The sequence below is a fragment of the Pieris rapae genome, chromosome 19 (assembly GCF_905147795.1).
Source record: "Pieris rapae chromosome 19, ilPieRapa1.1, whole genome shotgun sequence".
In the NCBI taxonomy this organism is placed as follows: Eukaryota; Metazoa; Arthropoda; class Insecta; order Lepidoptera; family Pieridae; genus Pieris; species Pieris rapae.
In genome coordinates this window covers 7287359-7312465 of record NC_059527.1, presented here as the reverse complement: position 1 = coordinate 7312465, position 25107 = coordinate 7287359, and the positions used below count along the sequence as shown (strand labels likewise).

The 25107-nt window shown below is 30.8% G+C and overlaps 1 protein-coding gene across 1 annotated transcript; it reads left to right on the top strand.

Moving 5' to 3' along the window:
* Nucleotides 1-5145: 5145 nt before the first annotated feature.
* On the top strand, nucleotides 5146-24686 carry LOC110997953 (connectin-like). The gene is made up of 3 exons (XM_022266389.2): nucleotides 5146-5251; nucleotides 19389-20464; nucleotides 22676-24686. Exons 2-3 carry the CDS (start codon nucleotides 19411-19413, stop codon nucleotides 23104-23106), a joined length of 1485 nt encoding a protein of 494 aa, XP_022122081.2. The 5' UTR covers nucleotides 5146-5251; nucleotides 19389-19410; the 3' UTR covers nucleotides 23107-24686.
* Nucleotides 24687-25107: the final 421 nt, after the last annotated feature.

Below are 25107 nucleotides of genomic sequence, written 5' to 3'. Positions count from 1 at the left end.
TATTCGGAATTCGTTTATTTGAAAAATACTAGTATTTTTGTTCGGTCTATTACATTGAGTGATTGAACAATGCCATGCACTTTATAAAAATTGAAACCGTAGGTTCCGGCAACGCACTCGCGAGCCCTCTGGCATTGAGAGTGTCCATGGGCGGCGGTATCACTTAACATCAGGTGAGCCTCCTGCCCGTTTGCCCCCTGTTCTATAAAAAAAAAAAAAAAATATGGCTAAATTTAGCAATTGTAAAGATTTTTATAGAGTCAATACTTGTGACATTTCACAGGGCACGATTCTGCGAGGTTAAGTATAAAATGTCGATTAAACAGTAATTATATCACGAATAAATGCATAGCTGATATTAAACACATCATTTTTCTAAAAGGTCCAATGAGTCATTGGATATAAGTCAAAAGAGTTCTTTTATTTTAAATTTTTCGGAGAAATAACGGAATCACACTACTTATAAATTGTAAGTGACTTTTTAAATCTGGACCTGCCTACAGTTCTACTAAACACAGACATTAATCTGTGTTTATTTAAGGGAATTCATAGAAAACCCGCAGAGAGTATTATGTTGAAATTCGGCAAATATGCCATTGCAAAAATGTTCATATTAAATAAAACTTTTGCCCAACATAAGCGCGAATTTAATTATTATTGATGTAACTCGACGTTTGGCAAATAACTTTACCTTTGGTCACGGAATTGATAAAAACAATTTGAAAATGATTTAATGATAATAACGCCATCTATTGTGCAAAGTTGGTTTTTGCAATACGGCACTAGATTTATTCAATTTTTTAAACAAATCCTCGAACAAACTTATTATAAACTTATCTGCTTAAAAGTAGTTGGGCCCAGTAAAGAACCTTCATTAACCTTCATTAAATCACCTTAAAGACTTCATTAAACCATTGTCGGTCAGCTTATTCGAAAATTATATAAGAAAAGCCGCATATAAACCCGAAAATCTTCTTAGATTGATGATTTATTAATTAATGTCATATCTGAAGCCTCCTATTCGCGTAACAAAAAGTAGAAATAGAATAATCACTCTGACACGGCCCAATCTCTATACAATTTATGATCCCCTGGTAGATCAGTCAGGATTATTTATGTTAGTTTAAGCGTGTCCGTCGGTGCGTGTGGGATTTCCGCTATTATGATCTATGATGTGATTTTGGTACATTTAGACTCAATGTTTTGTCCACTGGAATAGTATTTATTTTAACCATTATTTCTAGGTAACATTTAGTATGCGGTGTTTAGACAGTAACTATTAAAGGCAAGGTGGCATGGCATTATAGTGTGGGAGAGTATTTAGACCATATTGGCATCAATTATAAATAAATAACTTAATTTATTATTATGATAATTAATATGATGTTTGCATGCCTATTTTTTATGGCTTATTGGTAGATTATTTAATAATAAAAATCCTCATATTTCTTTTCAAATAAACACGACAAAATTTAAAAAATAATTAAAATGCCTCTATTTATGACCTCAGGTTTAGTAGTCTCAGTTCAAATCATATTGTATCATTTTTCTTGTAATTGATAATTTATTGCTTAAATGAAGTGTTTTAATTCAGTTTTGTGAAATCGAGCGTTTAATAAAAGCCTTAAGCGTAATTAAGTCTAAAACTAATTAATACTCTTTTGTATTAAATTAAAAGTATATTGGTTCAATTATAATATATTAATTTTATTTAATATTATAGAAATAGCTTATAATATATTAAAATTTCATACGATTAAACATTTATATAACATTACAAGGCAAACAAATTATTCCGAATTTCTCGATCTAAGTCCAAATATTTACGAGACTCAGTTATGTATACGTATACCTACAGAATACAGCATAAATTACTAGATCGATATATTAAATGTGACTAAAAAATGCTTCAAAAAATATTAAAAAAACTGGTATCTTTTATTAATAGTGGCTTTGTTATTCTTCCTTTATATTATATATTTATTATAATGATCGATAAATCTTAGAATTTATAATTAAGAATGAATTTGTGCTTTATTATATTTTTTGTTTAAATAGGTAAAACTGTTATTTATGTTTATGTTTCAATGTGTATTCCGTTTTTGGCTTTTGTGTATAATATAATTGTTTGAATATTGTTTAATGAGTAACTGTAGAAATACTTTAATAAAATAAATAAATAAATTGAAAAGCTATACCCAGCATACATTATTATATAAATCAAGCAGAACAAATGGCCACTTTAAAAAATATTTCATATAAAAATGCCACACTTAATTATATTATTAAAAATAGGTCAACCAAAATATATTAAGTGTGTATTCAGAAACGCTCCAATAAACAAGAAAAATTACACACCATAATTCATTTCTTTAATAAAAATATGAACCAAACAGTCCTTGAATATAATACGCTTTTGACAATAAGTATAGAAGATTTTTATAATAATCTCTTTTAGAGGGACGAGCGGGACCGTAATTTTATTCACTCGAAATAATACCTTAGTGACATACAAATAGAGACTTCAGTCTATTGATACTAACAAAATATTGCCGCATTATCATAATTTCATAACGAGGGGTGCAATATTTCTAATATAGCACGTATTTTGATTTTTTGCAGCCCTTTCAACAATATGGATTCATGTTTCCCATTGATGTGGACGCACGCATTGGGAATGCCTTTTATTGACAAAGTAATTTAAAATAACCGTTTCTACTGTGACATATGAAGCGTGAATGGTTGCAGCGCCTAAAAAACCTAGGCGATTAATCAGAATCAGTTTTTCTTCTTTGAGAGATTGCTTATGTTATTTGGGATATATTTAATTATAATAAATATCATTCTGATTTAGGTTACACTATAAAAAATAATTTACACATCATCACACAACATATCAGAATGAAGTAGGTATACTTTTTTAAAATCTATATTCATTTATATTTCGATTCCAAGTTTCGTAAAGGTTTTTTTTTTATATATTATATATTCCATCAATAGTATAATTGTTATTTTTTTTATTTTTAAGTTAGCTAAATAAGGAAATATGTAATGTAAATTATATTTCTGAGAAAAAGATATTTTTTTCGATTCCAAAAGAAGATTAACAATGTATATCCCATTCTGCAAGACATGCATGTATTTCTCTTACATTAAGTATCAATAAACGCGATGTAATCATGTAAAGGATATAATTATTTTGATATATTTCTCCAATAATTAGTTAATCTTATAATTCCAATGGTATTTAATATTTTTAAATACACGTGTAAGAATTCCAAATAATGTTACCAAAAACTTTTAAATTCCCAAGTGTACAATAAATTATCCACTCAAGACACTTAACATCTCCAATTAGATATAAAATTACAATAGAAGTGTTAAGTTGTAGAACTTAAAACTAACTCATAATATAACACTTATGAATAAAACAATAGCGAATGTAACAAAAGTTTGTAGTGCTATTGTTAAGCAGGTAATATCTTTAAAGGTAAGAATTTTAAGAAAATGAGCTCTCGCTTTAGACTATTTGTATGGCTTTGATGTTATTGTTATTAAAATAATTGAAGAGTTTAAGAGTTTTCCTAAAAGTAAAAAATAAAAAATATATTTTAAATATTAAATTTTAAGGTTAGTTATTAGGTATATTAGAATTACTTACTTACTTTATATGTACAATTTGCTTAAATTAATAAACTACTGAAGAGTTACTTAGAGAAGATATTAAGTCATTATATCGATTGTGGGACGGCTATTAGCGACCCCTATTAGCACACGGCTGAACAATTATAATTTTAATGTTAAGGAAATTTATTTGTTAGTTACTTAGTTATAATGCAGCTTTATCGCAGTAATTCTTGAGTTTCCTCCTTATATACAAAATTTAAGGCTGTATATGTTATTATATGTGCTTAATAGTAGCAGTGTAGTGGCTACAGCAGACTCTTGTCCCTGAGGTCATAGGTTCGATCTCCGACTGCACCAATGGACATTATGTCTATGTCATTTATCATTCGCTTGTCTCAATATTTAAATATTTCAGCGGTACACAAGCCATTAAGTTGACGTTGTCTGAATCTTATTATGTTAGCAAACTTTATCAAGCACCAAAGTTTATCTACAAATATTTAGAGCAACAAAAAAAATTTAAAGTTTACCAACACTGAAATTTAAAAACGAAGCATCATCAACATTATTCGAAATTCAAATGTTTCAATACCACCACTTACTCAATTCAAAACAGCAATACCACTAATATGTAGCGATTTAATACGAAATATTTTATCCAAACTGTACGATAATAGGTAAGTTTGATGGAAATTCAATCAAATTTGGAATTCCAATACCATTAAATCGGGCAGGTGATGACTCATATAATTGCTGGGGTGGCCATTTTCCAAAACAATACACATTAGGGTGCCTTATCGGTATAGTTATCAACCGTATATGTAGGGGATGTAGATAATAATTATAAAGATAAAATAATGTTTCTATTTCACGTTGATAATAATAATTACGGTAATCCAATAGCACACGCTTATATGTCTCAGGGTTTTAGAATAGAAAATAAACATCACATTAATGAAATTCCAGAAGTGCGAAACTCAAAAACAAAATCTTTACATATAAATAGCAGTACCTGAATCAGTCTGTATGAACGCGATAAACTCAAATGCTATTAAGTTAGTTGTGTTAAGTTTTTAGGTTAGGTTAAGAAAAACTATGCATTATGTACAAAAATTCGCTTACTAAGAAAACCTTATAAACTAAGATTAATAATTATTAGTAATAGAACGCACAGATGTAGGTACGTATATAAGTTTTTACATTACAAAATAGCCGATAAACAAAATCCAATCAAAATGAAAATTGTGTAGGGTTGCTTTACATTACAGGGAAATCATTACTTTATTATACATTAAAACATATAAAACGTTAAAGGATATTTAAGTTCAAACATAAAAATGAATTCATGATTTTCTTGAAAAAAATCAACCTCACCCAAGACCATACAAGTCAAACATAACATCCTAAACAAAGCGTAGATAAGCCATAGATAATAGATAAAGCCAAAAGTAGTTCCTAATCTGTCAGAAACTCGCCCCAGTCCATCCCCTTATCCGTTTAGTTCAGTAGTCGCAGCAGAGTCGCGCAAAACGAACGTGTGCCGAAATTCAAATCAGAGCATTGGTGTTAAAGTTTGTGCGAACCTAATTTGTGCTGTGCGTGCCGAAAGTTGGAATCCTCAAAGGTAAGTTCATTATTTCGGCTTGTTTTTCACGTTGTTAGCGTTTTAGTTTTGTTGTTGGATTTGTATTTCGTAATCTTTCTAAATTTATTATTTTATTTTAATACGTCTTAACTCTGTATTTTTTTTAGTTTAGTTTAATATCTTCATTCTTAATGATTAATTTCTAATATTCGGTTAATTTGAGATTTAGCAATTTATAGTTTATTTCTTTTGTTTTCTTGTAACTATTTTCAAAACCTTTTCTTAATTCAATTTAAATATTATTAGTAATAGTATAGTGTATAAAGGTTATAACCTTTTCAACATATAATAAAATTATAGTTATGAATAATCTAGCTCAATCCTAATTTTTTATCTATTTATTTTCATTAAAGCTTTCTTTCTGAATATAAAAGGGTAAACTAAATGTTATTCAAACCATTTCTTCTATTAAAACTTATTATTATCAAAATGTTAAATACGGTGAATTTGAATAACATTTTCGTTGCAAATAAACAAAACCGTTTTGAAATGATTTGGATGCTATAATGCAATTAATAGCGATCTAATTATATCCCTCGGCTCGGAAATAATTTTATAAAGTCAAATATTGTTGTTTGAAATAAATATCAAAATTTTCATTCAATTAATAACAAAAGCATCGGTAGCAGCGTTTGAATATAGCTACGATGCGACGAGCTAGGATTACGTAGCATTCATTTTCCACTTTCGTAGCTATATGAGTAAATGTTATATTACAAACAATATGTATATATTATCTATAGTTAACAAACCAGAAATTTAAAACGTCTTTGGCCTAGACGTTGACCACCCACACACAAACTCTATTCCATTTTATAATGATTACTTATTATATAAGCATGGTATTGAACTTTCAAAGGGAATATTTGAAATCTATGCATATTATTTTAAACCAGGTTCTGATCCTGTTAGTATATTTCGCCTTGCAACATATACGGAGTGTTTTTCTTTTTGATACCAACGTATAAGGTTGCAGGCAGTTCGAACTGCGGTACCTCCAACATCTTAGTTGTTAAATGTATGTAAAAAATGCTTCATTCAGGACACAGAAAGGCTACAAATCATCTATAAAAGCAAATGCAAATCATAAATACTTTTTCAGTAAAAATTCTAAGTATTGAAGTAAATCGTCAAAAATTTGAAAGGCGAGTAAATTTGTTTTATACTATGTAAAGATATACTAAATGGGGAGACAAAATGTCTCACTAAAACAGCCACCTCTACAAAACCATTAAAACTTGTGAAAACTTTTTAACAAACCATGTAGTTTTGCCGCCAAAATGGCTGAGCGTTCAAAAACTTTTAAATGGGACCATTATCTAACATAGTTATTCTTAAACGTTAACTCTTAGATATTTTTTGTTCGCACAGATTATCACAAAACGTTATATCAATCTTAATTAATAAATAAAACCAATTCTTATTCAGGAATGCCATATTTTTGTTTTTTAATTAACATGAGGCAGATGGACAGGAAGCTCACCTGATGTTAATTGACACCGCCGCCCATGGACACTCGCACAGCCAGGAGGCTCGCAAGCGCGCAGCCGGCCTTTTAAGTATTGGCACGCTGTTTTCTTGAACGACCCTAAGTCGAATTGGTTCGCTCCCAACTGAAGTATTTCTGAATCAATTCGACTTAGGGTCCTTCAAGAAAACAGCGTGCCAATAGTTAAAAGGCCGGCTGTGCGCTTGCGAGCCTTCTAGCAATGAGTGTCCATGGGCGGCGGTATCACTTAAAATCACGTGATCCTCCTGTCCATCTGCCTCATGTTAATTAAAAAACAAAAACCAGGCATTCCCGAATAAGGATTGGTTTTATTTATTAATTAAGATTGATATGCGAACAACTGTTTATTTGATAGAAATATAACTTTTACTTATATTTTGTTACTAAACGCAGTCTTGACTTCTTTACAAAATATTGTTATATGGATAAAGATGATAAAACCGTGGTTGTCTGGAAGAAATCGCTCTAAAGCGATAAGGCCGGCAGTTGCTTTTCACTCAAATTATGTTTAATTTTTTTTTCCTTTTATGTAACGAAGTGTTAATAAATAAATAAATAAATAAAAACCCATCGCAAAATGAACAGATAACACATACAGCAAATTACCCTTACACGTGACATTTCATCACTCGCAATTTTATTTAATTGAAATCGTTCCCATTTATAAGAGTGGCTTTTAAAAAAATATTTTTATGAAAACACTAACGTGAACTATTTTTATACCTACATTTTCCGGTTGAAACCGGAAAAGCGTGGTACGAATTTCCTGCGGTGTTGGTACAAAAATGAAGCCATTTCACTTTATCTAAATGCTCCTATAAAATTGTAAAAACGCATTTATTCTCCTCTCTTTATTTTCCTGAATACTCTGCAGACTTTAAATTAATGTTATGTAATATGTTAACGATAGGTACAGCAACAGTTTTTAAGGAAGAATATTGTTAAAAATTATAAGTCTGAATTAAAAATCTATAAGTATATTGCAATTGCTACTACAATAGGTGATATTAATCTGGAAACATTATAGTTATCGTAAAGTCTTTTCAAACATCATCATCGCGGCAGTTATATAATAACGATAGGTACAGCAACAGTTTTTAAGGAAGAATATTGTTAAAAATTATAAGTCTGAATTAAAAATCTATAAGTATATTGCAATTGCTACTACAATATGTGATATTAATCTGGAAACATTATAGTTATCGTAAAGTCTTTTCAAACATCATCATCGCGGCAGTTATATAATTCTTTTTTAATAAATAAATAAAAAAATATACTTTTTTTTTTCTAACTATGATGACATCATATGTTATCAATAAAACAGCTTTTTCAGCTCTGTGGTGCGAAATCAAATTCCACGGCGGTTCGTCATCCGCAAATAATAAACAGTTACTATGTTGTGTCAATCTTTCTTTGACAACGATAGCCGGAAAGCACATGGAACAACAAATTATATAAGGTCGTTTTATTAATAAAAAATTAAAACAAATTCAAAATGTTATGTCCTTTAGCTATTTAACTGCAGAATTTCCCTGCTGTATTGCGATACTTGTTCGGTAAGTGAGGAAAGCAAGGTCACCGGTGCTATCTACCTACCAGGCGTAAACTGAAATCTGCAATTCCCTTAAACATTAGTTAGTACAATTGCGCATTTGGATTTGTGTGTCCTAATATTCTTTCTATATTATAAACACTTGCCCGGGCAAGTGTTTCTATATCATAATATAATAATATTAGAAAGGATATTTCTATATAATCGTGGCAATGTCACACGTATTCATCAAAATAATTTTTTTTTCACCTAATAATAAAACCGGACGCAGCAAATAAGGGTTTTAACTGTAAAGTATATACAATTAAGTTAAGTTTACTTTAGTACGGAGGCTTTGAATTACTTCGAACTATAATATTATATTAATATTGTGTTTTTGCTACACGGAACATAACCTGGCTAGACATTTCAAGGTTTTTAGATTGCATATGTACTTTTAGCAGAAAATCCCTTAACCATTGCACTTATTATGGTAAATATATAACGGACATGTTACAGATAAATAATACAACTGATTGTTAATTCAATTTGTCTTTGATTTTATTACGCAAAATCTTAAAGGTGATATGTATTATATCTTATAAGTGACCTTATATCAAAATAACACTACGTTAATATTGTATAAAGATTGGGACAGGTAAAGCTTTTAAACTTAGATAAAGATAAATGTCCTATCTTATCATCTTTAAATAAAAGATAATTTATCGATATCTAAAAAGCTTTTTATCTAAGAATATTAAACGGTTTTATCCATTGCTTCCTGTAGGACTTGTAACAAAGGTGATTTCTGATAATATATATAAAAGTAATGAAATACAATAATATACTTAATTTCCTTTAGTATTCCTTTGTGCTAACGTGAGCTTTGTATGTCATATTTAAATGTCAAATTAATACACCGCTATATGATCTAAGATAATTTGTAAAGTAACAGGCTTTTAAGAAGGGTATTTTAATATATTTATTAAACAGGGAGCAAACGGTATTCCAGAAAATTGCGACGATTTAGTACTAAATGGTAATTGAAAATTTGAACAACGCACTCAAATTCAATATTTTAAAACATTTAAACAATGTCATCGTTACCGATAAAAAAAGGTCGGAGAAAAAACTTTTGATTAGACGTTTAAATATCATTTCAAACATAAGTAGGCTATTAAGCCCTAAACATTCTTGAGACAGGTAAAAACAATAGAAAGAGCTCGTTAAAAAATCACTTCGAACGGTCCCTGGTAATTTAAGTCTCCGCCCCACCCATTTATATTACCTTATTGCCGCCATATTTTCTCATTCTAACTAGAGGCAAACGCAAATTGTCTCCTTAATAAAAGGCTTCTAGGCTAAAAGACATTTTTAAAAGAAAATGTTGTTAAAACGTACTTTACTAATAACTTTAATCATTTCTACTAAAAATTAATGTTTTATTTTAACTTAAAAAAAATTATATAAAGATCTTAATATACCTTTCAGAGGATTAAAAAATATTGATAAGGATACAAACTATGTTATAGTTTCAACATACATAGGAATGAAGTTTAAATCCATACAAGCTAATTTAAACTTTATACAAAGACTTAAATATATCTAAGGGTTTTAAAATATTATCAAGGATACAAAGTATGTGATAGTTTTAACATATAAATATATAGCTAGCTTGTATATTTTTATTTATACTATTAGATACGTGAATTAAGGAAAACCTCTCAAATATTTAGGTATTGGGAATATGAAATATATTATTTCAACAGGACCTAAAATTGTAAAATGACTAACACTTTGATCTATAAGCTTTACATTCACTAAAGTAAGCTTTACTAACTTCATAATATCCCTAAAAAAATTAAAATGTAATCCTTCTTAAACTTTCGAGCATTTGCGTTCGAAATAAATTGTGGGCTGACCAAACAAAACGCTATAAGATTATTGTATTTCAATTCCATACCACGAATCCGGAATAAAAGACATTCCGAGATCCTTTTCACTCAAATTTGTTGAGCCCCACATACCTGCTTTCTACCTGCTTATTTTTTGTTGATCTATAGATAAATTGTCACCCCACGCAATAAAGCATACCTGGCATGGTGCAAGTTTGAACATGAATTTTTAAGGTAAAGACTTGAAAGGTAAGGTCTTGTCTCAGTTAGAATATTATTAGTTAATACTTAAGCTATAAACATACATAGAAATTGTATGCCTAATAGTAAACTACACAGGTTAATTGTTAACCACTAAACCAAGGAACGAAGTGCTTGAACCATCGAATGAGGTATCAAATAACAGAACAACTTTTTACCAAAAGTCAAATACAAATATATTCTCGGCGTGAAGTCCCATATAAACTATAATTTATTGCATTATACGGTGCGATAAATATAGTTTATTTCTTTTAATAATACGCTACATTGTGTCATTAATGTTTTATCTTTTTGTCTTTGCCATGAGGCAGATGATAAGAGCAGTGTTGGCCTAATGACTTCAGCGTGCGAGTCGATGTAAAGGATTTATTTTTTATGAGGCAGATAAATGTAAAGTGAAGAAGATCAAACACACATTACTGTAAAAGCAAACTTGCGGAACGTTAGATCAATCTTTCTCTCATAATTGTAAATTACTTTAAATTCACGGGATGTTTTACATACATACTACATAGTAAGTAGTACATTCATATGTTAAAAGATTTTAGAGGTACTCAAAAAAATACTTCAGATAATTATATTTAATTGGTAACCATTATTGAGGCGGGATTTGGAAAAGACCTTTATCACAGGTCTTTACCAGAATTAATGAGACTTGATTCATTTCTTTTGATCGTATTGTATATCACATTTGTAAATCATATTTGTTTAGTAAAGTTCGTCTCTAAATAGTTCAGACTTAGTTAAGTTGCCATGTTTTATCGGGTGATGTTACACAATATTTATTACAAACTAAACGTTACATGTGAGTTTTAATAAAAAAGGATTTAACTTGTATTAGCGCTTACCGCTGTAACGTTATTAAAACGTTTTAAGTTTGTTTGTATCAATTTATTGTTATTACCGTTATATAATCCTATTATCTTACAAATAACTTTAAAACATATCTTTTAAGATTACTAAGCGTGTCTATTTTTACAATCGCTGCAACTACTTCGGCAACTATACAGCTTGTTGACCTACGCCCGTACCCAATAATTAATCCTCAATCTCAGATTGTTTTCAATCATCAGACCGTGAGAGTCGATTGATCTCCCGTCTGCATCCCAATAACCAAACCTTTCGAATATATAACATTAAAATATACATGTCTATGTTTAAAATACATTAACATAGCAAAGACAGATCTCTTCTATACCAAAAACGTTTAATGTGATTCCCGGGTCTCAGTTATCGTCTTCATACATCTGTAAAGCCTTTATATAAACTTGTAAAAGGCAATCAATCAAATGTACCATGAACACAGCTAATTGACTTAAGTGAAAACCTGTATTGAAACTTTTCACTCGCTAAAGATTAAGTCGAGTTACGTTAATTTGTCAAAGTTGAATATCCAACAAAATGTTTGAGATGTGTCTTAGAAGTTTTTGAGTGGGGGGATTAACTTGCTTCGTGATAGGTACTTTTCACTTACGTAGGTAAGTTAGTAAGCCTTTTGAGTAGTACCACACTTTCGTGGAGATAATTTTCTTTGTGAATAAGTTTGTTACAATTTAAAAAAAGGTAAAATTAGGATGAGTATTCACTATATGTAAGGTGTTAAGTTATTTTTAAATTTTTACATTATTCAGCTTTTTAAATTTTTTTGGAATGTTTACCTTCTGGTTTAAAAAAAAAGAACTATTTGTGAAGATTTGTAATTAGCCCACAATGTTATATATATACATCTACTTCTGTATTATGCTGTGAATCTTCTGAATAAATAAATAAAATAATTAAATAACGTTTGACAGGACGGCGCTTAAGACGAGATTACGACTTGAGTTACGAAGTGTCATACTGTAAAGCCTTTTAAATATCACAAACCTAACATAATTGTTTCTCCTTTTTTATATTCAAAAACGAACCATCCTCACTGTATCTGTTTCAAGATCAATATATCAATAAGTCAATCTAGTAGGCAAGTAGATCAACCTCCTGTGCCACTCGCCGTCGACTTTTTCGTCGGCAATCCGGATTCCAAACAATATTACATTTACCGAGCGAATGTTAGATGCACATTGTTTGATTTACCAACAAAAATAGATGTTGCTTTGAAAAACATTAATTAGCTTAATATAAGACAAACAATAGAGTCAAATATGCTTGATTCACAAAATAATTCGCTTTGACTATAATTTTATTATTCAAAATAAATTTAAATGATTGAGGAATTTTAATAAAATATATCGATATTCCGAATTTATCAGCTACCAATCAGACCATAATAGAAGCTTTGTTATGTTCTAAATTTAAATGGAGTGTTATGGTTGGCTGAAAATAGTCACTATTATTTACTTTATAGTAGAAAATAGGCTATTTAACAAACTGATAGTAATTAGTTTTAATTACATATTTTAAACACTGCTATGACGTCCGTCTTTTAGTCCAAGGGAGTATTTTGATATATACCATAATGACAACATTCATTCTTTTTTCTCTTACTCAGAAATCGGCAGTTATTGCTTATGGTATACATATATAGTAGCACAGCACGCCATATATAAATGTAATTATAATCAACTAACTCGACCCTTTATCGATGTGGACCTTAGCCCAAACCGCTTTAATAATAATAACTACATTATCAAAATTTGAGTCCAAGACTTACCAGGTTACTATTATATATTTACCTTAATCAACATGTCTAAATTCTAATAAAATTGTGATTCCCGCTTTTTCGATCAAAACTGTAATAACCTTTTGTAATAAATGCACTTAGGATTCAATGAAAAAATAAAACAGCGTCTCCAACGCCGCAGGTCAATTCTATTTGTTTGGTATATTAGGTTTGTATCAGGAAAAGAATTTGAAGACTTGTCCTAAATATGGGACATATTCTTTTATATTTTGTTTAGATTTCAATGGTATAGTTTTATTATTACCAATATCATTATGAATGAGACTACTCTTATATGATGTTGGTAAAAACAATATACGTCCAGGAAGTAAACAATTTGTTGTCTAAACCTACTGCATGCGAAGTCATTATTTAATTTGCGCAATGAAAGCTTAATGAAGGCTCCGTATTTGCAAAGCTATTTCACGTCCACACTAAATGTTAAACGTGAGCTATTCGGGATAATAATGAAGGTAGAACTAAATATGAGTCTTATAAAGGGACAGCTATTAAATAATATATTCTATACTAGCTAAACCGGTGAACGTCATTTTGCCATCTACCTATATTGTTTCTAGGAAACATTTTTCTAGGTCAATAAAAATAACTATCTACTAAATAGGGGTCGTCGTATCGTAGCGGTGTGAAAAATAAGAATTGTATGTATTTTTGTATGGTGTATCGTAAAAATAATATAAAGCAATATTTAGGGATGGACCATTTTTAACATTTGGGTGATGATAAATAGCGTCGTCCACTTCACAGACCTAACCGATATGCACACAAAATTTCACGAAAGTTGGTCGAGCCATGTCGTATGAGTTTAATTACAAACACGGTGACACGTGAATTATATATACAATACAATATTATAATAAATTAGTACTCTCTGGTGTACGTGAGTTCTATATTATATAAGATCTAACTGATTAAAACTAATCTTTATCGGATAAACCGTGAGAAATATTGGTAACCTGCCTGGATGCACGAACAAGATGCGAAATATGAATTACTAAATCATCATCATCAGACTTTAAGGTCCATCTTTGGATGTAGGCCTTCTTAAAAGTGAGACAGCCGAAGTCAGTCCATCTTAACGGTTGACGGTCTTTTGTTTTACCAAGGTCTCTATTCAAGGAGCCTTTTAGCCCATCGCGTCTTGTCCATGCGCGCTATGTCCAACCAACAATAGAAGTAACAGATAACGAAAATAGAAATCGACAAAATATGATAAAGTGTGATCTTACTGCTGAGAGCAGTTTCTTCCTCATAATACAACAACGATAACAAAATAAAAAAACATAAACACAAAACGTTAAAGCTGAACATAGTTTTAAAAAGACAGCACCATTACACAAATTAAAAAAAAAATTAATAAAAAAATTTATGTCCCATACATTTCTTGATACAAACCTATAAAACAAAAGGCTAACTGACCTGCGGCATTACCAGTGTTTCATTTTACATTAAACTCTAAGTGCATTTATTACAAAAGCTTATTACAATTTGCAGTCTAAAATAAAAACCCATTACTAGAGCGCTTTTAAGCGCCTTACAACGTAATTACGGGCAGGTAATAAATATTTTTATTTAAAATATTCTTTGTTCCCGATCCTACGTTGCCAGTACCGTAACAATGGAGAGTTACGTCCCACTAAGAGGCCCCTAAATGACTTCTAAATAGAAAGACTCTCTGGCCATGTCACAGGCCCCAACAAATATAATTACGCCCCTGAATAAAGAATAGAATATATTTTTATAAAGAATTTTTGCTGTTTTTATCATGAAATGGAAAATAGTGCTATAAGAGTATTGTCTTTTAAGCTAAATGAGAAAATTCTCTAGACTGAGCGAAGACTGTTATAATAATGAATTTTTAAAATGGCACGACCGCACAGTGCTGGCTAAAATAATATTTTAATCCTAAGTGGCTGAATTTAAAATACGCTTATTAACCAAATTTATAAAAACAGTTGTGTCTGGATTATTTAAATTTATCCATGTTTCTTGACTGGTAAGTCAAAAAGATCCACAGGATTCAATTTCTTTTTAATGTTTTTTACAATTATACTTTAGGTTTCTAGATTTCTTTTCTAAGAAGTGTAGTTTAATGTTTTATAGATATTAGGTATATATAACTATTTCAAATACTTTAAGATTATCTACACCAGTGTTTCTAAACTTGGGGCGCACGCCCCATCATGGGGCAATTTAACTAAAGGGGGCAAAACGAAAATGAACTCGATGATTTTCATTAAATGTTTTGACCATTTACTAGCGATATCTTTCTATAACCTATATATATTTTTTAATAATAAATTGAATTTTTAATATTAAATATTTCCTATGTGGCATGGCCATGGGCAGACAAGAAAAAAAAGGCCATGTTGGATCACAAAATCTCTAAGCGGTACTCGGAAAACAACATTATATATAATAGAAGAAACATATGATTAGAATAATTTAAATCATTTTGCATGTTACTCCAACGAATTTGAATCAATTAAAATTTTGGCTGTTATTCAGCGTTAATGTAAGAAAAGTTTAAACAAGTTAACTTTGCGCTGGTCCCGGATGAATAGCTTTTATGGATTAATCGGTCATCCTGGAATTAATGACGGCGGAAATTGTAAAGGTATTTCCACAATAGCTTCCAAATTTGCTTTTCAACGTTTATTTCAGCTGTACATTAACTTTGAAAAGTTTGTATTTAAACCAGTTAGGAATCAGTACTAGACTTTGAAGACTGTATTTTCAAAATTACGAGTAAAGTTTGATGACGGTTTTTGGAGGTTTTTTTTTATTTGAAACTCAATGTCAACTATTAAACGAAGCATAAGTTTGTAACTAACATACAATTAGGGGTAGTTGTGTTCGAGGCTGGATTAATAAATAACTAACTTTTTTAAGGATTCTTAAATCTAATTGATATTACTTCTAAATAATATAAGTGTAGTAGACCTATTGAACATTATTGGAAACGAGAATGTTCTATAACAATTTATGATTGTGTCCATTTTCGCTACAAGTGTGCGATGATTGCTACTATTCTGTAAGCGATTATTATTTACTAAAATATATATAAAACTTAAGGAAAAATGGGGGAGGCCTTTGCCCGTGGGCACACTGTATCAGTTATTGTAGATTAACAAAAACAATAGCTATAATGTACATATTTTGTATTCTGCTATAAGGCTATTAATAAATAATATGTAAATTAATCGTTGTTATGTTATATATACTCGCGAATTAATGATCTTACCACATTTATTTACATAAAACGAATCTACTTGTGTTTCATTAATAATTTGTTATGACATCAATGCATTTATTTATACATTATATACAACTATCAAAAAGTATATCAAATTGCTAATAAAACCAAAATATTAGGTTATTTTGCAACATAAGATCATAGACAACGACAAATCATTTATTACAAACAAAAACACATAAACACACAAAATAACATTAATCAAAGAGTAAAATTAAATAAAAGATATAACGAGAGGTATATATTATATTTTCCTTTTCCCGTTCTGTTCGTCTCAAGCATGTAATGCTATCATCAAGGTATCACTGTCACAAATCAATAACAATTGCGAATAAAAATATATTCAATAGTTAAATTAGATATTTCATCAACTAGTATTTCTTTATTCTAGCTTATTATCATTGATTGCTATTGTAATATTTTCCTTTTATAATTGATATGTTACTCACGTCACTGATATTCATGCAAGTATTGTGTTGGTTGTATGTTCTCTGTTTGGTCAGTGTCTATTCTAAACAGTATTTTATAAATAGATAAAATATTGTTAATCATGACACCTTTGGGTTTCAGTGGGAACAATCGCGAGTCCCACAAAATCCTTCCGCACTAAGCAATCGCGCCAGGGCATGCGCAATGCGGTCCCCAAGTAAAAAACAAGCGATAAGATACTTAAATATATTGCTCTTTCCATTTCACATAGCAGGTAAACGGCAAAGTAAACGTCGAAATCGTTGTAAGTCGAAAATAGGTAACAATTTTACTTGGTTCAACTTTTATGTTTAGCAATCGAAATCTCCTGTCTCGCTCAAAGAGTCGAACTTTAACATCCAAAGAGCATCGATACAAAGCCTTTTCAATATTTAAATGTATACGGTTCTTTGACAAAATAAATGTAAGGAACAAAGAAGTTGTTCTTTCACGAACTAATTCCTTTGGGGCGAATTAACATCAAATCTTTTGTGTTTCAACTTCCGCGGCTTATCTTCACTTGTAAAAATGTTATAAAATGTATTATATGCAGCAAATAACTTGAACTTGAACAAATACCCTATAAGATCTGGGTCATATTACTCTATCATTTTAGTAGCAAGCATAGTAGGTGATAATTCTCATGTGCTGAAACGGCGTCAACTTTTTGGTTTGCTCACGATGTTTTCACCGTTCGACCGTGTATTACATGTGCATATAGAAAGTTGTGGTACATCTGGGTTGTTTCTACGAACGAAAGTTGAATCTCCAATCTTAGGGTTGAGAGACAATTATGGAGCCACTAGACCCAATACTGCTCTTATAACAAACTCTTTTACACTCTTATACTTTGACTGTCATTTCTTTGTCAGCACTGGTTGTTTTACCTCTTGTTAACTGTGTAATTGTTATGTCGATTTATTATGAAAAATAAGTAAGAAGTAAGAAAAGTGGCCCCAAAGCTTAACATGATTGACAGTGGCTATTAAATGTCTATAAATAAAATATCGTTAACTAATATCGTTTTGGTTGGTATTAATGTTAGATTAGACAACTATCATCAATTTGAAATGGTATAGGAAAATAGGGCGGCAGCATAACCACTAACATGGTGGGTAGTCGTTAATTTTTTCTCATTAAGAAGAAAGCTTAAATTTAAACACATTTACACATACCGCTAATTCTGATAATGATAATCCTCCGGTACCCGATAAACCGCCGATGTCAGTAAAATACCTATTATGAAATATAATTTATTATTATTTTTACTTCTTACTTACCTTATTTAATTTAATATTTTTTGCCTGGAAGTGATCGCTCGATTAGGTCCCCCCTTGCCCTCACTTTAATAAAGTTATGTCAATTGTATTATGTTTCTCTAACGAAGTGTTAATAAATAAAGTATTGTAAGATTTAAAATATTGTTTTGGTAGTATTTGTGTCTTGTAAGTAGAATTTAATAATTTTTATATTTTAAAAATTAATTTAGCAATGAGTAAGTGTACCAAAGGGGTCTGGCGACGAGAAAAACTTCATAACGGAAGCCAGTTTCTTCCCACAGACACATTCATTAATATTGATAAGTAATTAGAACAGTTTTAGCTTCTGTACCATACCTAAATTAAAATTGTGTATTATGATTTGTTCAAATTCAGAAAATATTTTCAAAAACATTACGAAAACAAAAATGTATTTATTTCATTAAAATATTTCTTTAATACCGTAGTTAACAAAGCGGTGGCCTTAATTAAAAAAGTCGAATTCTGTGAAGGGTTCAAAAAATCCAATACGTAATAATCATTTGATGAAACAAAGCACATCTTACGGCCTTTTTTGTCTCTTATTAAGCCTTCGGGAATGAAAGGAAGTAATTAAAAGTAGACTTAATTAAATGGCAACCTTTTCCTATGAAACCGAAAAGAATAAGGTTGGTCTGAAATTCAAGATTTTGTATTATTATTTTCAATTCAATTATAAATTGCGAAAAATCGCGATTTAAAAGAAACATAATTTACTATAAGATAGACGTTGAAAATCTGTCTTAATAATTTTAAAAATATTCTAGATTTTCATTTACCACCGGCTCACGGCTGGAGATGCTTATCATTAGTAAAATGTCTGTATCTCTGCACATAGTTAAAATAACGTTGAAAACATACAAAGGAAATACGGTGAGCAATAATAGACTCGCTTGTCACCACAATACATCACCAGGATCAAAGGACACAATATCAGTCAAACAATAGAAGTGCATGATTCAACCGACCTCCCCCTGCTGTACAATAATTAGTCCGAGTGCATGCGACGCGACCGCCACTAAAGTCCGCTATTTACAGCCTTTTAAATTTATGGCACTCGTTAATTACTTAACAGTAAACAAAGTAAATACTAAAAAATGCAATTAAATATCACAATTTCGAGCTTAATAAAAAAAACAAAACACATGCATAAAACCCCACCTCAACTTAATCAATTTGAAAATAGAACATTTTTTAATTATCTGTTTTACTTGTTTCAGGCATACTGAGAAAGCTCGAAGCATGGAGACCCTCATTCAATATTTACTTTTAACTCTCGCATTGACCTCAGTTCAAATATCCTACACTGAGAGTCGTCTAAATGAAAAACGTCGAGATAAAACTGAAAGGAGATACCACTCCGTTCAGGCAAAAGACAACATGTGTGAAATAGCAAACAGAGATTCCAAAGTCCATTGTTACTGTGAGAACACAGAAATAAAAACAGCAACACGCGCGGACTGTTGGGTGTTTAACGGTGGCATAGACGACACAGATCCTATATGGACAAGTTTTAACTCGCAACCCTTCCTGGAAAAGCTTACATTTAATATACGCTCGGACGGAGCTCTAAAATTCGTTCCACTCAACGTGATTCATAAGTTAAAGCGATTGCAAAAATTGCAAATACATTATGCGACGTTAAACAAAATCGAGAAAAAGACGTTCACTAACATGTCGACGGTAAGAGAGATAACGTTAATGAACAACAAAATAATGGAGCTGGACTTTTCCGCGTTCGCAAACCTCCCGTCGCTTGTAAACTTGACTATTAAAGGAAATAAAGTGACCGAGATCCAGAGGGATGTTTTCGTCGATTTACCGAGTCTCAGATATCTCGATTTATCGTTTAACAGTATTAATCTAGCTCACGATGGATGCTTCGAACATCTGAACCTACTCACCGATCTCGTATTGGAAGCTAATTTAATTTCGGTTTTAACTAGAGACACTTTTAGAGGTCTCGCTAATTTGACGAGATTGGATTTGAGATCAAACAAGTTATCAATGATAGGAGACTTGACATTTATTGAATTGTGGAACTTGAATGAGCTCCTTTTAGACAATAATGAGTTGAAATATTTATCGGAAAGGGCCTTTGATGGTTTGACGATGCTTCAAAAATTATCTATGACTGGCAACAAATTACAGACCATTAACGAAGTGCTTTTGGAGGGTGTCAGAGGACTCGAATTGCTGGATTTAAGAAATAATGAAATTACACAATTTTCCTATGAAACGATAAAGCCTATTTTAGAGAATCTAAAACTGAAAACCTCTGTTTTATATTTAAGTGGTGAGTATTCATTTTATTTATTTATTAAGTTTACAACATCATACATATTATGAAATCCACTGGTAATTTTATAAAATCTTATATCTAATATGTACGACAATACATGTAAACATAAGTTATGCCAAAAATAGGAATTAAAAAAAATACAATTAAAAACATAAACAAGATAAGATAATTACACAATAAAATAAAATAAAATTACAAAGAATGTTGGTACTTAAAATAGAGAATAAAAAAGAAATCATCAGCAAAACAGCGAATTACGTACGTAGCTAGTTAGCGTACCTACAGGTTTGAGAAAGGCACCCAACAATGCTTTTTCTAAATTTTATATTTTCTTTACACACCTCAATTAATAGAGTAGTAGTCATAGATTATACCGAAAAACCAAAGCCAAAATTAATATATAGCGGAATTATTTACTCTATTACTATAATAAATTATTTATTTATTCACACTTCCTTGCAAAGAAACACAAATAACACAATACATAAAAATTACAAAGGATGCAACGGGCGGCCTTATCGCTAACAAGCGATTTCTTCCAGGCAGGCTAGTACGAAAAGAAAAAATAAATAATAATGATGAGTGCAAGAAGTGCATAACCAGAATTTATATAAAATTGAATCAAAAAAAAAAAAAAAAAAAAAGTATTTTATTGAATCACAAACATTAACATACATGTAAAATTGAGGTAGCCCCAGTAAGTTAAATAATACTTGTGATGGAGCAACCTCGCAACTTCCCTTAAATTATAGATTACAATGTTTGGACCAAAACGACTGAAATATGACTTGACAACTTAGTTACAAAATATATTATTTTTCTATTTATTTATTTTTGAATTAAAAACTAACTAAATTAAACAAATAATAACGCACGGTCTTTGCGTGCGTGCGTGTGAGTGCGTGCATGTGTGTTTGTGTGTGTGTGTGTGTGTGTGTTTGTGTGTGCGTGCGTGTGTGTGTGTGTGTGCGTGCGTGTGTGTGTGTGTGTGTGTGTGTGTTTATCTGATTCTCGTCAAAATTAATTCTGTTTCTTCATATGTGATAGTTTTCAACCACCCAATTACGGTATTCTTACAATTATATAATAACATCGGATATATATTTAATTTCTGATTCAGTTTATTATAGATGTAGGCAGCCTGTGTAGTATATTGACGTTGAGCAAAAACTGTGTGCACGCGTGGGGCGTATGCTACAATATCTTTACGTCTCTTCTTTAGTTTACCTGGACTAAATGGTAGTGTTTTGTGCATACGTAGGGTGATATGCAAAATGTATAATTTTCTAACGCTCAATAAGCCACTATTTCTGTAAAGGTCATCGGTAGAGTATCTATATGGTTTGTAGTTCATTACTTTAATAAGGGCCCTTTGAGATCTCTCTAAATCTAAAAACTTAGTTTTAGTTGCTCCTCCCCATACGGGAATACAGTATATTATAATAGATTGAGCCAGGGCTAGATAAACTTTATTAAGCAATGACGCGGGCATGACGTAGCGTAAGTTTTTAAATATCCAATAAAATATATCTATAGAACCTTAATCTAGAGAAAAACAAAAATTGGCAATTAATAACTAACTAAAAACTAAAAAGCTAATCCTAAGGATTCATGGATAGCTAATAGCGATATAATACAAAAAATATAATCAGTGCAAAGCAATGTAGCTCGCTCTCTCTTTATTCAATAACACTTCAGTTATTTATCGTATTAAATGCCATTCAGTGCCCGAATTCACTAAATTACATTTTCAAATGTATTAAACTGAACATGTAGACATGTCATTTAGCAGTAAATAACACACCAGACGCATTTCAAGTACGGTCATGAGAAGATAAATAACTATATTTTCAGCAAACAATGGCACGCTCCCTATAGGGCTTAAAGCCCTTAGAAAAGCACCCCTCTCGTGTTAAGCACAATTAATGAGTGTAACAGTTCCCCATACGAAGTCAACAATGGCGTTATAACACGATTTAGTCACAAAGAAATATGAATTATTTAAAATCAACAAACATTACTGGTTTGTTCCCATGATAATTTTATTATGACTTTTGTTGGGCGTCGATATTCAGTATAAGCCCTGCTTTATTAGATTACGTAGGCGGATTCCATGTGGAATCTGTAATTTACGATCTCATTTCGCCTTCAAATATTCCTTCACGCTGCATAAATTTATTTGTAATCATAAATATTTATTCGCAGGTAACAAATTAAGATGTGATTGTCGGCTATCCTGGATTCAAGTGTTGCGTAATGAAACGAAAAGTGAACCCCTTAGACAGGCGCTCGACGAAGTCACTTGTATACCAAATATTCCGGAAAATGTCGATAATGGGATGAATACGAATGATAAACTTCAGACTGATTCGTTTGATACCGATTCCGAGGATTCACTTCAACAGGATGAAAATGATGAAACCTATGATGCTAAAAATGAAGACGACAAATCAGAGAATCAAGTAGTTCTAGTGGATATGCCATCAGAGACACTACCATGTCCAGGGCAGTTGGGTCACAATGGGGAAGATTCATTGATGCTGTCTTCAAAGGACGAAAATTATTGGCAGCAAAGTTCCAGTGTTAAAGTCATATCGAGCTGCTTCTTATTGGTTCTAACAATATTACTGCATTAAGAGCTAAACGTTATTTATTTCGTTTATCGTTTGTTTTTGTAAGGAAAAAGACTGGTTAAGAATATTTAATTAAATTATTCTGTAGGAAGTAGTCTGTTGGTGACAGCGAATTTTGTCTTTAGAATTTAGAAGGATGTTTTTCGGATATATTTAAATCTTGCTCAGTAAATAAAAGTAATAGGCTTAACATTTTAATGCGATATTCATATTTTCCTCAACACACTAAAATATAATTTGGAAAAGGGATTTTTTTCCAATATTTCGCTACAAAAATGAAAATAGATATCATCTTTTAATAATTAGTATGTAAATAGTATATAACATTAAAGCGAAAAATTTATGCATAATCTATGGTTGTGTATAAATATATTTATTTTTATAATAACGTTTGATTTAAATTAATAAGATAATGCTTAAATTAGTGTGTAGTATGTATGTATATTAACTTAATATTTTTTATTATGTTTCTCCAATTGACGTCAAAAGCCATTTTTTTAAATGCGAAAGGGGCCTGTTTTAGAAACAAAAACTGTATAGGTACTCTGCGATTTTTAATAACTCGTTTTTTGACGTTTTGTATCGGTAGGTTTGGAATCCAGCTAGTGTTATCCAGCACCAATTGGAATCACCAGACACCAGTATCATGATAGTGAGAGCGCAACAATTCTATATCATTTCATTTAAAGAACATCAGTCTCTATTTTAACTACTAATTTCTAAAAGTGAAATTATTTTAATAATAAAAGGTTTTGTACAAAAATAGTACGCTATTTAATGCCATTTGCATACTTTAAAAAAGTGATAACATTTATAAATAGAACTTGCCAACTATATTCATATTGGCAATATATTTTCTCTCAATATTTGTAACTCGCATTTGGCTGGGTTTCAACTTATTGAAAATTTCATACTTGAAAATATGTTTACGGTCAACGTGAAAAATGTTTCTCGACTACCACCTAAATATTGTAAACTATTTTAAACTACGTCCTTTGCAGGTTAAATTTTCCGTACTTTTCATTGGAACTTTTTCACTTTAATATACAGATACTAATGGCCCGTACTTTCACCCATTCTAGTGACTACAGCCTATCTGAGAAACTCATATTTTTAACTACATTATAAAAATAAATGTTAACCGAACTAGTAGCGCCCAAATATGCGCGATCAACTTCTGTAACTTTCTATAGTGATAGCAATCCTAATTCCGCTGTCTTTCTGTGAAAATATGAAGCGCTGATGTGGCTCCATGTTGCTCATTCAGCTCAGCATTGGAGTTGGTTAGCTGGCGCTGTTGGAATCTACAGAATACCAGCACTGTATTCAATAGTCAATTTAATAAGGCATCATACAGCGACTACTAACACACTTAATCGCACAGATACTGATTTTACAAAACCATAACCTATTCTTATTCTTTCTCTTGTGTAACATATGAATTGTATAAATTACCTTGTACAAATAAATATAGTCTTATAAAATACGATTCCACGTTTGAATGTTTAATGTTAGTTAATTAAGGATTTGACGAGTTTAGGCTGTATTATTTAATGTATAAATTGAAGATATGAACAAATAAAGTTTGGTATATAGAACTGTTTTTTTAATTACAACAATGTACACAAAATCTAGCTAAATATACTATATAGATATAAATAATACAATTTAAATCAATTCGACTCAGGGACCTTGCAATGCCCTTGCGATATTGTACCTTATTAATATTGGTATGCACTTCTTAGGTACTGAGTATGCCAATGATATATGTCTATTAAATATGAGCATTAGTATACTACTGATCTACATATATTAAAACTTAACACCTAATGAGCCTCTTGCCCGTTTGCCCCTATTATATTAAAAACAGGTCGGGTAAACCGAAGTACGTCGTTCTTTATAGTTACATCAAGTAACTGTATAGTTAAGGAAAGTTTTAACACCTAAATTCAAAATGCGGCTTAGTCAATTGCCCAATGAGTACCTATGAGTTTACCCATCTAA